The 16,145-nt window shown below is 33.7% G+C and overlaps 1 protein-coding gene across 1 annotated transcript in view; it reads right to left on the bottom strand.

The window, feature by feature from the left end:
• Window positions 1-16,145, bottom strand: part of LOC118188361 (uncharacterized) — a 131,022-nt gene that overhangs the window by 7,402 nt on the left and 107,475 nt on the right. The window contains exon 5 of the mRNA XM_035358776.2: window positions 9,175-9,924. Within this exon, the coding sequence (XP_035214667.2) occupies window positions 9,175-9,924 (750 nt within the window). The remainder of the gene's footprint in view (window positions 1-9,174; window positions 9,925-16,145) is intronic.

Genomic DNA, 16,145 nt, shown 5'->3' with positions numbered 1-16,145 from the left:
ACAATAACATAAAATTCGTTTTAATTATTATGCTGAATATCTTCGCAACGTTCTGAAAGTTTCTGTTATTTATTTTGTAAAAATCCATCAATAAGATTCCGGAGTAACTTCTAATATTGTTTTCTTTCCCTGCAAAAAAGAAAAAAAAAAAAAAAATCTGAAATGTTTCAGATTTTAAATTACGTCCAAAGGGGCGTTTTTTAACATTTTGTGTGTTACCTTTCTTTATTAAATATCATGTTCCTCGCACTTAAACCATAAGATCCAGTGCAACAGCAATATCGCAAAATAGTTTTAAAACGAGCATATCTTTAGAATTTCCGATACAGAGACTCACGCGCTGGAGATAAAAATGTTTTTTCTGCACAACGTTGCCATTGCTCGCTTTGAAATCCTTGAGTTTGTTAATCAAAAATTCGTCAAAGTTTTAAAAAATAGGAAATCGATCATAAAACAAATTTCAAATTTCAAATTTGGTCTTCCACATGCTCATATTCGTTGGAGGATTACGTTATTCAAAATTCGATGACTCTATGTACCGTTGTTTTATCACAATACGAGAAATATACATACATTTATGCAGATTTTTCATTATTTAATTTCTTCAAATATAATGCAGGACTCTAACATTTTGTGGCAACAGTTTGAAAAGTGAACCGACATTTATGAGTCCGACGCAAAATGCCAAAATGAAACTAATAGTCCTTCGGGACTCAAATCCCTTTGGACTAAAAAGGTTTTTTCTGTTTGTTTTGTTTGTTTGTTTAGTGATGTGTCATTTAATTATGTTTTGTTTAATTGCGTAAAGTTGTAAAATTCCTCAAATAATTAATATTTCTTAAGACGGATTTAAAGAGTTCATCATTTTTCTTTAAAATCTGTTTTGCGTGTTTATTGCTCCTTTAACATCTGTTTCTAACAAGTGTTATTTTCACTTTCTATAAAATCACGTTGGAGAGATACTATAAGAGCATAAGTTAATTTACTATATTTCGTAGGAACATGCTATAACAAGTGTAATTTTACAGTGTGAGTGTCAGAAGAAAGACAGTTTTTTTTTATTAGAAAATTTGTAATTTATGAGCATTCTCAAATGCATCCAAAATAAAATCTAGTGGCCGAGATTAATATTTGGAGCAATTTATAATCTTCAAACCTCTATATAAATTTATATTATATTTATTCAAACTTTAATATGCATTTTCAATATTTTGATTTTTTAAATTCATTTTATATTTAGGAAGTTAATCCAAAAACAAACTCAAGCCCGCCCAACCGGGATAGTGATTAGCGCTGCTGACTGCCATATCGAAAAATTGCCGAGAAGGAATGGATGTTTGTAAATGTAGTGTCTGTGCGGCATTGGGGCACTCGAAATATGCGGCGAGCCGAAAGTCCTCTAGAGAGGTTGATGGTAGGGGAAGAGGGATTGCCACGATGAATTTCGTGGGCTTGTTCTGATGCTACTATCAGACAAGTGAGATACGTTACAACAACCCAACACCAACAAGCTCAGGAACACTTAAAATTAAAATTCTTTTTACGCTAAATTTAAATTTTACTCAGCAGAAAATATATTAAGACGATTTTCTATTCAACTTACTAAAACATGATAAACATCTCATTAATTCAATATTTTAAACGGAGACCCTGTAAAAAGTTATATTCCATACTTATAGAACCTCTCCCTTCCCCACAAGGTATAGTGAAAGGTTTTCGTAAAATTATTCACAATATTTTGAAAAGCATTTTGATTGGATGTAAAAGATTAATATTTCAGAAAATAAAACTTGTAGCCTTCCTTTTTCAAAAGTTTTGGTATTAATGTGTAAGAACAGCAACGTGAACAAAACTTTATGTTAAATACATAAAACCTGATGAAATACATTGAAAGCGTCATCAGTTAATCATCGGTATGAATTTTGATGAGCTTATATGAAAGAATCAATAGGTTAGGTCAGGACAAGCGAGAGGCGCTGAAGTTGCGCAGTTAATCCTACCTAAGACGATCCCCATGGTTCGAGACGATTTGGGTATTTTTGTGGACGTGGTCGCCTTAGAAAGGTGATTATCAAATGTAAATGTTAATTTATCAAATACGCATGTTTATTTTGTTCTCGAAAGACTGGTCGCTTTTAGAGATGGTAAGTACGGGAAATGGTCACCTCAGAGGAGGTCACATCTACTGCTGTAAAGTTCCTTATATCTTGTTAAATGTAATGTCGGGGAACGTAGTGAACTGCTAAGCGAATAATCGTAAAACATAAACATAAACTCAAGAAGGGTTACCTTTCTCAGGGCGTACAGCAAAGCCTGCACTTGGGCTTAAACTCAAAATGTAAGAAATAAGAACTAACTAATGACTAAATAAAGAGATTTAGTCGAAGCTAGCACAGTTCTAAACTGATTGGCCCGTAATATGAAATTAGCCAGCGATGCTATCAAAAGGCACGTAACACGACCGAGCGTAATACAGCTTCGAGAGGTGTATCCCACAGGCAAACGCGCGCTGTTCAGGAATCCTAACTATCTCTGGCGAAGTCAGTGGAACTTGACTTAAATACTATTCTACTTCTCATTTGCATTTAACGCGATTCTAAAAACTCATTCAGGTAAGCTGAAACTAGGAAGGCTAGGAAAGAGGCATGAACTTAAAATAACTGTTATAAAATTAAAATATACCTGAACGAAATCGCCAAAATATGAATTAAAATCAAACTGATTAACGCTGTTTCCAAAGTAATGAGGGGAATAAATCATTCTTTTTCTTTCCCTTTTACAAAAATGCTTTGTTTCAAACTTTACTGTAAGGTGAGAAGTAATCAAAATTGTTATTCATCTCATTTGAAAATGAAATCCGAGAACCAACCAAACCTAGGTTTACATTGCTTGCCATTTCGTGTAAGTGACACTAGATAGGAAACTTAGACCCCAAAATGGGCGAAATTACAGCTGAGTTTGCTGCTAATTTGAATAGCGTCCAGCGCAGGTCGTTGCCCCATTGGAAAAAGTGTCACCAGAGAAGACGCAAGCCAGCTGCGGACGACGACGAAAAGACCTGTGGAAAATTGATACTCGGCAGCTGGACAGTTATCTCGACCACGTGACTCATCATCATAATCATTACTCAGATTCATTGGCAACTCTTGATACCTCGACCGCATCTGCATTGTTATCGCAACGGTTTGACTGCATCTGTTGCTATCATCGCTAATTAAAATATTCGGCCAGTTTTCGAGCCTTGATATAAGCAACAGCGCCTGATTATTGTATTTTTGTCTAGGTTCCCCACGTTTTCTTAGACTTTGTGCTTGATGATATATGTCAGACCATTTTTGATTTTTCAGATTGGTTAAATAAATAATTGAGCGACATTGATAATGAAGATAATGCTGTTTTAAACTGTAAAGAAAAGAAAATAGCAAAGATTTTTAGCTCATTTTAATTTGTTTTAACATGGTTTTTATTTCATTTGTTTAGTTGTTTTTTGTTGGCTTGGGTTAAAATTTTAACTTTTCATGTTATTTTACAGATTCGATTTTTATAAAAATTTTCACACTTACGTATTTCCCATGTTCTGCACCTAAAGTTGGAACTTTGAAGGCATATAGAGGAGTAATTGTTGGTGATTGCATTCGATATTTAGCGAAGAAGCTAGCAGTCATAGGGGCCAATTAATACTTCTCCTTATTTTCGCTAAAAAGCATTTTATATTTAAGAAGTCAAAAAAATCAGCGTTATATTTGCAGATTTCCCAGGACTAGTTTCAATAGTTTAACTACCGAACCAGGTTCCTCAACTGCCAAAATGCAAACGAATAAGATAAGATATGGTGATAAGGTATGGTTTGTTGTTTGACTTCTAAAATAATCGTTGTTCGTCATAACCTAAAACATTTTACAGTCAACACAGCTAAAGTGGCGCAAAAAGCGCCTGTTCTAGAATGTTGCCATTTTTGAAGACGAAGAAAACAGTGCCTTAATTTGTAAGAGACGCAGAGAGCGATTGCGACGTGTCTAAAATTAAAAATGTGTTTGTAAGTGGTTTGGTTTATTTGATTACGACAAAACCCTCGAGAGCTATTTACCCTAAGGGCAGGGATCCTTTCGTGGAGGATTTTCTAAGCGAAACTGGCTCGTATACGCTTTACACATGGGGAAAAACATTTTTCATTGTAAAAGATTCATGTGACAAGCATAACCCTTTAATGAAACTTTCTTTGTATTGATGGAACAGGTTTGTACATTTTTTTCTCTTCGTTTTCTAATGCTTTGTGAAGAGTCACAATGTATTTCCATTTATCTTATGCCAAATAACTTCGATACAGGGTTCTACAAATTATTATACGTTGAGCCACATGCCTCTTCAAAAGCTGGTGAACTTGATGTTTTTTAGCTTGTGAATCTGTGTTTATTATTTTATTTATTGTTGCTACATATGCATCTAAAGACTCTGCGATTTTTGCTTCACCTAATTTTCTCTTGCTACCAACAATTTAACTTGTAAATACGTATGTACCTTTCTCGGGTATATGTGTGGAGTCTTCTTCCCCAATGTAGAAGGAATTATCGATGGTTTTCTATTTCCGATTAATAATGTTTCTTACTTTGCACTTAGAAATTTTAATACCGACATTTTTGAATTATGAAATTGGAATATTTCTCTTCGGAGCGCAAAATTACATCCTTCGATCCACAGCTTGTTTATATGTGACGTTTTGACAGAAGAATAAATTTAAAAGTAGCCGACGATATTTCTAACGTCAAATAATAAGCTGTTGTAAAAAATTTTATTCCAAAACATTTGCTTTTTAAAACTTTTTTATCCAAATCGTTCTAAAAATTTGTAAATACTCACTGTATTCTTCGTCATATGTAATTCAGATAAAATAGTTGGACATTCATACACGAATTATATTATGATATTAATAGAATTTTCTTTTCGTAATTTTAACAAATGATAGAAATAATCGTACAGGAAGAACATATATAAGAATGATTAGATTGAATCATTTAGATTTCGCATTGAAAAGTTTCATTTAACAAAAATCTTTCATTATTAGAAACTCAGAATTTTATTTTTAGTCGCACGTGGCAAAGACTATAAAAATTATTTTTGATAAAAAAATGATTTGTTACTTTCCAGCGTATTTAACTAAAACCGCGTAACTTAAAAGAAAAAAAAATCTTTATTTTACATATTTGAATTTAAAAAAAAAATCCCAGTGAAAAGAACAATGATGTAAAAATACCCCTTTTTACACTTTGAATAAAGGAAAATTCAAATTTAAAAAAAAGGAACACGAACAATTGACAGTTCATAAATTAGATGCTTAAAAAAAGTCTATTTGACACATTAAATATGCATTTCAGCGTATTTACGTTCAGTGTGTCAAATATTGGATCAGTGACACATAAATTAATGATGATGATGAATGACAAGCCAGTATTATATGAATGGCTTCTCATTCATCAAATATTACCTACTTTCTTAAAGTTTTGTATTACTAAAATGAAATTTAGAGCTTTATTCAGAATATAAAGCTTTCATTCTCAATTTTTAGGTACAAAATATTCTTATATGTCTTGTCAGAAGAGGATTTATGAAGTATATAAGGCAAATCTCAACCGCGAAGGGTCCACATTCTAAATCATTAATGTTTAAAAAATAGTTAAAATAACCTGCGTCTTAACATGAGGAAGCCCCCCTCCAAAAGTCCAAATATGGTGAATTCACCTCTTCCTAAATCTGCAACTTTAAACTTGTCATTAAGGAGAACCTTAATGACAAGTTTAAAACTAACGTTCTCGACATTTCAATAACCTTTTCTTCAAAATTATTTCTCTTACATTATCTGCATAAAACTCACATAAATTAGCATCAGCTTTATAAAACTTACTCTCCACTCCTAAATCGGCAAGTTTGAAAAGAGGCGTCATTAAATGTTGTTAATTTACACAAGATTAAGAAAATTACATGGCAATTTTACAAAAGCTATGGATAGGATAAAAGATGTATCGAAATTATTACGTAAGAAACGTAGTTTGATGTAAAATGTTTGAGATGTCTTTTCAGAGTTTGTGAAATTTATCAGTTTATTAAAGATATTTTTAAACTTATGAAATGTACATTAACACATATGAGGATCGTCACCAAAATGGTAAAAACCAAAATCATCTATGAAACTGCACAGGGCAGTTGAACATATCCCAACTAAATGACGAACATTCATTCATGCATCTTCATCATTTAGTTAGCTTTTGCGTAAAGGAATGCAGTGTCTTTATGCATGAAGAATGCATAAAGAGATCATGGCGTTTTGAAGTACAGTAAGACCCCGCTTAACGCTGTTTCGTTTAGCGCTGTTTCGGTTTAGCGCTCTTTTATTTCAACCCGGGGATTCCACGAAATCGCTCGCAGCATACGGGGATTCCCCGAAATATTATGCAGCGATAGGTTTCAAATACATATCCGAAAGAGTGTACTTGTATTTCTTGTTTGGTGCGGTATTGTACAGACATATTTTGAAGGGGTAAATGTGGAAGATGTCGAAGAAATAATTCAAGAAGCAGCGGCTAGTCTTTCTAATGATGAGCTCAAGGAATTAACTGAACAAGAAGAAAACAAAAATGTTGACAGCAGTGATTCAGAAGAAGAGCAAAAAGAACTTTCGATGGCGTTTCTAAAAAGGAGTTTGTCTACCATAACTGAAATAATGGATCAATTCATTGAAAATGATCCAAATTTTGACAGGAGCTCAAAAGTAAGGCGTGGTGTTAGAGATGCTCTATCCGTTTAGGAAGAAATTTTAAGAGAACAACGCAAAAGAAAAAGGCAAACAACATTAGATGCTTTTGTCACAAAAAGGCAGAACACTGAAAACGCGGAAGGCTAACTAAATATGACTGACTTAGAATTTTATTTGTTTTTTTTAAGAATATTCGTTTTGTTATTTATATTTTGTTTTTATTTTTGCAAGAAATAATAATGTGGTATTAATTTGGGCTTTAAGAAATAAATGTTTGGTTTTATTTTTATTAAAAAAAACATACTTTTTAAATTTAATACCTAACCAATTTCCTAGCCATCTTCCCCTAACCCCAATATTTACATGTAAAGATAGCCTCGTTTAGCGCTGTTTCGCATTACGCTCTACTTTGATGGAACGTATCCCCCGCGTTAAGCGGGGTCTTACTGTATTAGGCTTTTAATTCGCTGCGTGGAACAGCATTAAGTATCTCGAAAGTTAGCTCGTGGCTTATTTCCACGGATGACCTATATAAGCACATATAATCCACACTTTGTTCACAGGAATGCGTCAAAAAGTGATTCGCTTGATGTCGGTATACATATTGAGAAACGTAAAATTAAGAAAAGGTAACTAGTTCGACGAGTTTAATTGCATCGGGTTAGTACGTACATTGGCTCTCGAATAACATCAAAAGCAATGGGTAACAAATCAAGCTTAATGTTTTATAATCTCTTCAATGAGTTAAGGATAACAGTACAGTATGTGACAAGTAACTTAAGGTGGCAGAATAATTGACATGGAGTGATTTTTCTTTTTTTATTTAATACGTACCCAACATTATCTTAGCGCTTAGTGTTTTAAGACATCCTATATTGGTATACCTTTACTTATAAGGTGAAAGTTGATTTCAGGTTGATATTACATCTTCCAATCAGATTCATCGGACGTGGATTTAAAAGAGTTTGGAAATATCCATCCCAAATAGCTCCGAGACTTATAAAATTTGATTTTAGCTGAACATTTTGTTGAAATAAAAAATGAAGCAGCGTCTTGTTTATGAACTGTGCATTGAATTATTTGCTACAACTGTAACAGCTTTCGGCCAGATAAGGCAACAGTGTAGTAGTATTTATAGAATTTAGAAATGACAGAACTCATAATAGATTTAATAAAATGTAAAGTACACGAACATAACTACATGACCTCTAATTTCAAATGTAAGTAGAGTTCATGTGTAAGGATTATATTAATTTTATTAACAGTTAAATTTTAAGTTAAACTTCCTTTCCTGTCAAATTCTTAACTTCAACTTACTACTTCCGGCCAGAACGTATTTTTGGAATTTGCTGAATATTTAATGAAAAGGAGCGGCATTTAAACCACGAAGTTACTTACTGAGACAGAGAGAGAAACAGAGTTTCTGAACTACGCGCGTCTGCCTTTTTGGCCGCTCTCTCTCTCAAAGCTGTTTTACGCTCGGCCGTACTCAGGCCCTTGCTAAGCTTCGTAGTAAAATAGGTTAAGGGGCCAACTGTCATTGAACCTTGATAGCTTTGGCTAAACTTAGTTAGTTAATCTTAGTTTTAGTTTAATTCTTCGTCTTTTAAGTTCAAGGTCCAAAGTGCGGACTTTGTTTGTACACTCCCAGGCGGAGTTTTGTTAAATCTTATAGAAATAATAAAGGGTTATTTACCCTTCTCTCTTGTTGTTTCCTGTTTTCGAACTCTAGCGATTATTCGCTTATCAGTTCGTAGGTTCCTCACTTCCAACATTAACTTAGAATTTCAAGTGAGGGACCTTACACATGTATGTAACTCTCTAAACTATCAAAGAATACCACTGACAAGCAGAAAATCTCAATCACGTTCAGCAAGCACTGATAATGCTTGGCTTTCCCAACACAAGTAGAATGCAGCTATAAATTTAATTGTGCTAAAGGGTTAAGTGCATAGTTTAAATAGTTCAAAAAAGCTCTTATCGAACATATTCACTTACGCTATTCCCTTGCAAGTTTTGTTCCATCCTGAATATAGTGAAATGAGTTCCACAAAAGAAAAAGTTATATGGTTACAATTTGTTTATAAAAAGATATTTTTTCTCAGAAACTTTCATTATTCACTAAAAGGTTTTAATCATATCATCTTAGAACTCCCATTTGCAAAATCATCTCGGTAAAACATTTTTTCCAAAGACCTTCAACAAGAATTATGCAAAGAATTTCACTATTTTAGCTGTCGAGGTAAGTTGTACTAACTGACTAGTTGGCTCCTGAGATAAGTTGCATTCTTTCAATGTGTTAAAATCTGAAGCGTTTTAAAACTGTTTATACTATGTTTATAAACACAAATACTACTAAATATTCCATGCAGTTTGGAATACACAGCATGAGAGAAAAAAAAATTTAATATTAAACTAAGAAATACCTTGAATTGCGGGGTTGAGATTGGCACCACCTATAGCAGCTGATTGGTAAAGATGTGCACCTTGGCTGCCAAGGTAAGTCGTAGAACTCAGTGCAGAAGAAACCTTCATATTCGGTGGTGTTTGCGGTGGAGTGTCTGTCTGAGGTGGAACGAATCCTTGTCCTGATGAACAAGCCCCTCCATGACCACCTGGAGGAGAAGCGAAAGTGGCACTCGGGTGAGGATGGTAACCACCGAAACCACCTAAAGAACTTGATGCATTTGTTACTTGGTAAGGATTCACTGAAAACCAACCACAATGTCCTAACATGTCCATCATGCCTCCAGATCCTTCTTGAGTCGCGGTGTTGCCATTTAAAGGAGGAGGAGGACTTTTGCTCGTGGCTGTGTCTGCCAACGACCAAATCTTAGGTTTGTTGCTTCCGGATAGTGAGCGGCCGGATATATCGACCTCCTCCGCTATTGGTGGTGAGTTCGAGGTTTTCACTGTGTCCATATCTGAATGTGAACTTCTTTCTTTTGGATCCACCGGTGAAGAACGCATGAGGGCTTGAATATCGGGCAAGTTTGATGAAGATGAACTATCGGTGGGAGTAAATTCAGAGGAAGGTAACAGAGCTGTTTCTCTAGGATCGTTTTCCATCTGCTGTGCGCTACTGTTGGGTAATTTGTCCCTGTGATGTGGGAGTATCTGGTAGGCTGCACGTCCAGTTACTTGAGTTGGAGATGCGTAATGAATTGCACCGTCAACTGCCATGAAATAAAGATGTTTAGATATTAGAAGGGTAGTAATTAAGAAAATGGGAAGAGTTAATAAATGAATAAAATACAACAGTAAAATTTTCAAGTCATCATATATAAATGAAATAACTTTCAGCTATCATAAATGCATTTTTATGCAAAGAAAATGCAATGAGGCAAGAAAGTAAATTTTGAATTTTCATTCCGGAAAAGTTAAATAATTTAGTAGTATTGCATCTCAAAACACCTCTGGGATAGATTTAAAAATTTTGTTATATTTGGAAAATTTTCTTTTTCTTTTTTTTCTTTCTCTCTCTCCCTTTTTATTTTTTCCCTCATAATGGTTATTGCGAATATTGCTTCGCAGAAGTAATAGACAGATTCAGTATAATCGAAAATCTCTTAATGTATGCCTCTGCAAAATATATTGTGCCAGAAATTTTTACAGATAGCCCTCGATTTATAGGGATCCCGCTTAGGAGTTTTCGTATTAACGATGGTGCGTCAAGACAAAAATCTACATCTATCTATACATATGTATTATCCCCACACTAGTGTTACGAACCTATATGTCTTGCTATGTTTGCTTACATACATTTCTATGTTATTTTTCAGTACAATGTTAAAAAAAGAAAACGAAAAAGACGTGCATACTCAATTATATGAATATGAGAAATTTATTGAGCAGAAGTCCTATTTTATTTAATTTCATTTTTTAAATCCAAACGAATTATCAGAAACGAAATCCTAACGAATTTCAATCAAAAAAGATTTCACAGATTCCTCGATTTTAGAGCGCAGGGAACACGTACTGGGATATAATTACTATTCATTACCCTGTACAATGGATGTAATTACTAAGCATTATCTATTTAAAAATCGCATCTTTTGGCATGTATCCGTTTGCAATTTATGACGAGGTTTCTGAACAATATTTAATGTGTCTAATCTCGTTTATGATTTTCTAATCTTGCTTTCAATATTTTTCTTTTGCCCCCCCCTCTAGTGCGAAAGAGCTATTAGTCTCGAAACAGAGTTTTGCATTACTTTACATTTCTCTCGAGTCTGTTGCCATTCGGGAAAATGTAAGATGTTTTTCTTTCATATTTAATTTGTGTATTAGTAATTAAGAAGTTAAAACATTTAAAAGCAACAGATTCAATGCCGTGTCGATATTTGCTTTACTTTTTAATCTTATTGCTTTAAATAAAAACGTATTTAACTGATGACATATCAAATTAAAAACATTAAATATTCTTATAGAATTACACCATGTAATTTTCTCATTTTAGACAGATAGAAAATATATAAATTTCTCAAGTTAATCTGAATGTATATTTATATGAATATAAAATGTTTCGCTATTCCACCTGCCCATCTCTATCGATATACCTACTGATAAACTATATTAAACTTTAATAGATACCTTTTGGGCGATTGTTAAAATCTGAACCCTTTCAGACCCCCCCCTTTTTTTTAATTTCCACCACTCCAACATTGATATGATAGTGTTATTCTTTATATTTCTATATTCGGGAATTGTATTATAATCGCACTGCAGAAAATGCATCATCTGTTATTATGCTTTACTTATAAATGATTCTCGAAATTATTTATTTGGAGATGTAATTAGCATTTGTCGATCGATTTGTTACTTACAACTATTTTCTTTTCTACTTCAACTTTCTTAAAATATGATGTCTATCTACTTTTTGCAACTCGTAGTTGATATTTAAATAGCAATCAATTTGTTATTTCTCTGTTTATATACTAGTCTTATAGCGTCTGGTCGTTTATGGTAAATGCCTTGATATCCCCCGAAAACGTCAAGGGAAAAAAAAAACAATCAAGGGCAAAAACAATGGAAGAGAAAAACGTCTTCCTTCAAAATGTCTCAGTAGAAAACATTGCAATTATAAAGAAATTATGATAGAAAATAAACCGTTGCAAAAACTTCCTAGTTTAAAACATCGGCATACCAAATATCGTAGTAAGAAATAAAGCACCTTGTAATTTTATCATGACGATGATAGAGCAAACATGCGGTTTTTGGCTAAAAAACATTTAAGCAAATTTTGGCACATTCACATTCGATTTGTAAGCATAAGAAGCAAATAATATTTTTACCCCTAATATTTCCTATTTTTATATTAATAAATAAGTTTTTACTGAAAGAGCAGGAAGTATTTAAAATCTTGAAACTAGTTACATTTATGTCAGCGAAAAACGTAAATTTAGATCAACACTTAGCTGAAGAGTATCATATCAGTTAAACTTTAGTCAGGGTCCAGAACATTTTGCTAGTTAGTTCTCCCGAAAGAAAGAAATATTGAGAATTTTTTTTTTTTATTCTAGCCTTCTCCGTTTAGCATTTAACATAAATGCAGCGCTTTAAACTTCCTTTTTGCTAATTTGCTCTCACTTATATACATTCATAATGAATACATTTATAACTGCATTGTTTTCCCCTCTCAGTACAATATTCAATAATATCCTGGGCGACATTCAGAAGTTTGTCATAAAAATGATTTCTCCCATAATTGGAAGCTATTCTTAATCTATTACCACAGCCATATGCCGAAAAAGAAATGAGATATTTTCATTAGGCAAAAAATGAGAAAAGGTTCCAAATGAATTATAATAATTACATCTTAATACGAAAATGATTTAAATATATTTAACGGACACTATTCTGAGATTTCCCTCGCTTTTAAAATCATTGTCCATAAATTTAAAAATATGGACAATGATGTTCTCCGAGCACGCTTTATAAGCTAAACTAAGATATCGTATTCGATAAATTAACTATACGCACTCTTGACTTACGATATTTCCATCTTAAAATAAAGCTAGAGAAACATACCATTTCGTAAGTCGATCTAAGTTATGTAGGATTTATTTTCGGAAGTTATGAAGGATAACTGACATGCCATATATGATAAAAAATATAAGGGCTGAAATTTTTTAAATCCAGAGAAGTCTGTCTAAGGCGACCGCGTATGGTTACGTATGACGTTGGTCTTCTGTGGAGATGCTCAGTATCGAAGTTTATTTACATTCTCATAAAGGTGATATTTATTAATCTCACTGATGCTTATTCATGTTCCCAAGAATGGTCGCTTTCAGAGGAAATATTGCACAGAAGTGGTCGTCTCAAGAGAGCTCTGTAGTTTGAAAGTAGAAAGTAAAAGAAAAAAAGAAAAATAGTTAGGACTATCCCTCAAAGCTCTAATAGTGATTAAATAAGATTCTATTTAGACATCTCAATAAGAGAGTTTGCAATAAAAGCGATATTACTGAGTACTTAAATACAGAAGTATTGGTTCTTACAAAACAAAATCGCAGGCTTTGAATAAAATGAGAAAAGCATGGTAAAATTTATTTATTTTTTCTTAGTTGATTGTAATAACCATCGGGTTTCAGTCATGTGTTCTCCGATGAAACCTCATGGTGCGGGTCGCATAATTAAGCATACAACAAGTGGATGTAAGGGCCCACGAAAAGGGAAACGAAAATAAAATCTCGGAAGATAAATTAAAACGTTTTCCAGAAGGGAGAAAATGTAATTAGGTAATGAATTAAGGGGAGAAAATGAGGACAAGAGTGCCGAAAAAAGGAACGCCGCTATAAAAAAAGCGTTAAAAGACGAAGAAACGGGAGATTAGCCGAAGAATGACGAGGGCTTTCTGCGAGGGCGGGAAGCAAACAGAGAAGGCAGGAGGGGGATGGGTTTTAATAAATATAGCCAGCCGGGAATTTGTTCCGCAGGTTCAGCAAGAGAGAGAAATCTAAAAGGAGGGGAAAAGGCGACCGACCAGATGATCACTTCTGCCAACCGTTTTCATTTACATGCAAATGAAGTGTAGTCGGAAGCTGCTCTCACAAATTTATTCCTGCCGTCTTTTGTAGGGATCACGTTAAAAATTGAGGAGTCCAGTTTCCAGGTGGGAGCACATTCCATGAACATGCCCTTTCTCGAGCTCTTCCGCGCGAACTTTTCGCCAATGAGGCGACATACTTTAACCAAAGCCATTCCTTCGCGCCCATGCGCAAAGTAGGCTTAAAATAGTAAATAAATCTTCGGAAAAAAAAAAAAAAAAAAAAGGAGTACATGCAGACATCAGAAATCGTTTTAAATTACAGTTTTAAGATACTTTGCGAATGCAAAATCAATATTCTTTCCCATATCGTATTTCATAAAACTATATATTTCTTCCTCTTTCTTGTTAACAAGCGGTCAACACTTTTTTGGGGGATAATTGCCTAAAATTAACTTCCCCCCTCCTTCTTGCTTCTCAATAAGCACTATCATTGTTTTCAGAAATATCTGGCCAAGACTCAAAACTTCATTCCAAGTATTATACTGTCAGAGAATACCAAAACTGCTTTGTATCATTTTGCTAAAAATGATTACCATTAACAAATACTTTTTCCTCTTATTGTTTGTTTGAGAATAGTCTACAAGTAATCTACAGCTTACGAATAACTGCAGTTAGATCGTAACAAATCCAAAATATTTCTTAGATGTCAAAAACCAGACGTCTGGTTATTCCGAAGAAACTGATAAAACACCTGATACGTAACCAGCTACTATCAACTAGAATAAAAGAGGCTGAAGCAGGTAATTAGCAGTAATCTTTATTTTAACAGCTGTTACAATTTTAATAAATTAACCCAAAAAGAAGCTACTTTTATTTATTTATATATTTTTTAAACAATTTATTGCTTATAATCATCCAGATAAAATCCTTTTTGGTGAGGAATATAAATTTAATACCTCCTAAATAGATAATTAGTTTAATGGATAAAAATCATACATGCGAATGCTTGGGTAAGTTGAATCCTACTACTTATTATATTAAGTTTTTGAAACTTCCATGTGTAGCATATTTTTTTTATATATTACTTCATTTGAGTCGATTAAAGCATAGAGGACTCAGCGAAGCGTATAGGACTTTAAGATTTCTGCTTTGGATAAGACTACATTACAAGAACAGTTTTTGTCTTTGAATTTACTTTGTTAGTATCTCATTTGAAAGCCAGTATCTCATCATGTTAGGTTACAGGAAAAAGCCTTGATTATAATTGTATCCAGTAGCTTTTTCTCCTCTGTCACTTTGCATCTATACCTTTACAATGTTAATAAGTACCAATATGCAGATTACTACTTTCTTAGATGGTCTACATGCAATTTAATTTCATTACCAAGGGGCATATTTGCTATGAAAAGTTACATTAACTTTCTGAACCATCAGGCAAAATATTAAACCATTTCATAAGTACTCTAGCTAGGAATTATATTACTATTTTACGTTGTTAACGCCCTTTTTACAGGCTAACATTTATAAGACTTATTTGTCTGTACATAAAAATTTAACATACAAAACTCAAAACCTCAGAACAAGTATTTATTAAACCTAAATAAAAAAAGACACTTTAAATCATTATATATCAGCTCTTGGTACCCAACGGAATAGTGGTTAGTGACTCTGACTGCCCTACCGAAGGGGCTGGGTTCGAATCCTGGGAAAGCATGGATGTCTGTAAATGTATAGTGTCTGTGGGGCATGGCAGCACTCTAAATATACGGAGAGCCGAAAGTCCTCTCGAGAGGTTGGTGGTAGGAGAAGAGGGGGGTGAGAGACCCTTGGACCCGTCCCTCCGGGTTATTCTCTTTTAAAGTTGGGCTGTCACCAGTATGGTGCTGAAGTCTCTTGCCAACGACAGGTGCATTTGACGCTTTGCCATGATGGGCTTGTGCTGCCCATTGTCAGACGAGTGAGACTAGTAACAATAACAATAAGATGGTAGCTCTTAAAAATAGGACATTTCATTAAACGTGATCTTATTTAAAGATGCGTTTGAAAAAACGTTGCGTGGAATTGCCTACAGAATAAAATCTAATAGCATATAGATGAAAACATTCTACAGAAGAGAGGCTTAATAAAATTAGAAAGTTATCTCGAAATATAGCTAACAAACTGAAAGCTCATATGAAAATATTTATGACGTCGTACCATATGTATGCATGTTAAAGTTACAGAACGAAAATTCTGCTCACATTTAAAAAAGAAATGGACAAAAGGATTAGCTACTGATGCTTTGCCATTCATCAAAAATCTTACATATTTACTTAAATCTTTCTCATACAAGCAATTTAATTAGTCCTTTCTTTTCAACAACAGAAATGCAGTAGGCAAAAATAACTTCGCGTTTGAGCTTTTGATAGA

Source organism: Stegodyphus dumicola, chromosome 6 (genome assembly GCF_044657685.1).
Source record: "Stegodyphus dumicola isolate Sdum_Otavi_A_Nest chromosome 6, ASM4465768v1".
NCBI lineage: Eukaryota > Metazoa > Arthropoda > Arachnida > Araneae > Eresidae > Stegodyphus > Stegodyphus dumicola.
Note: the sequence above shows the minus strand (reverse complement) of the source record. Positions and strands in the feature narration are given on the sequence as shown.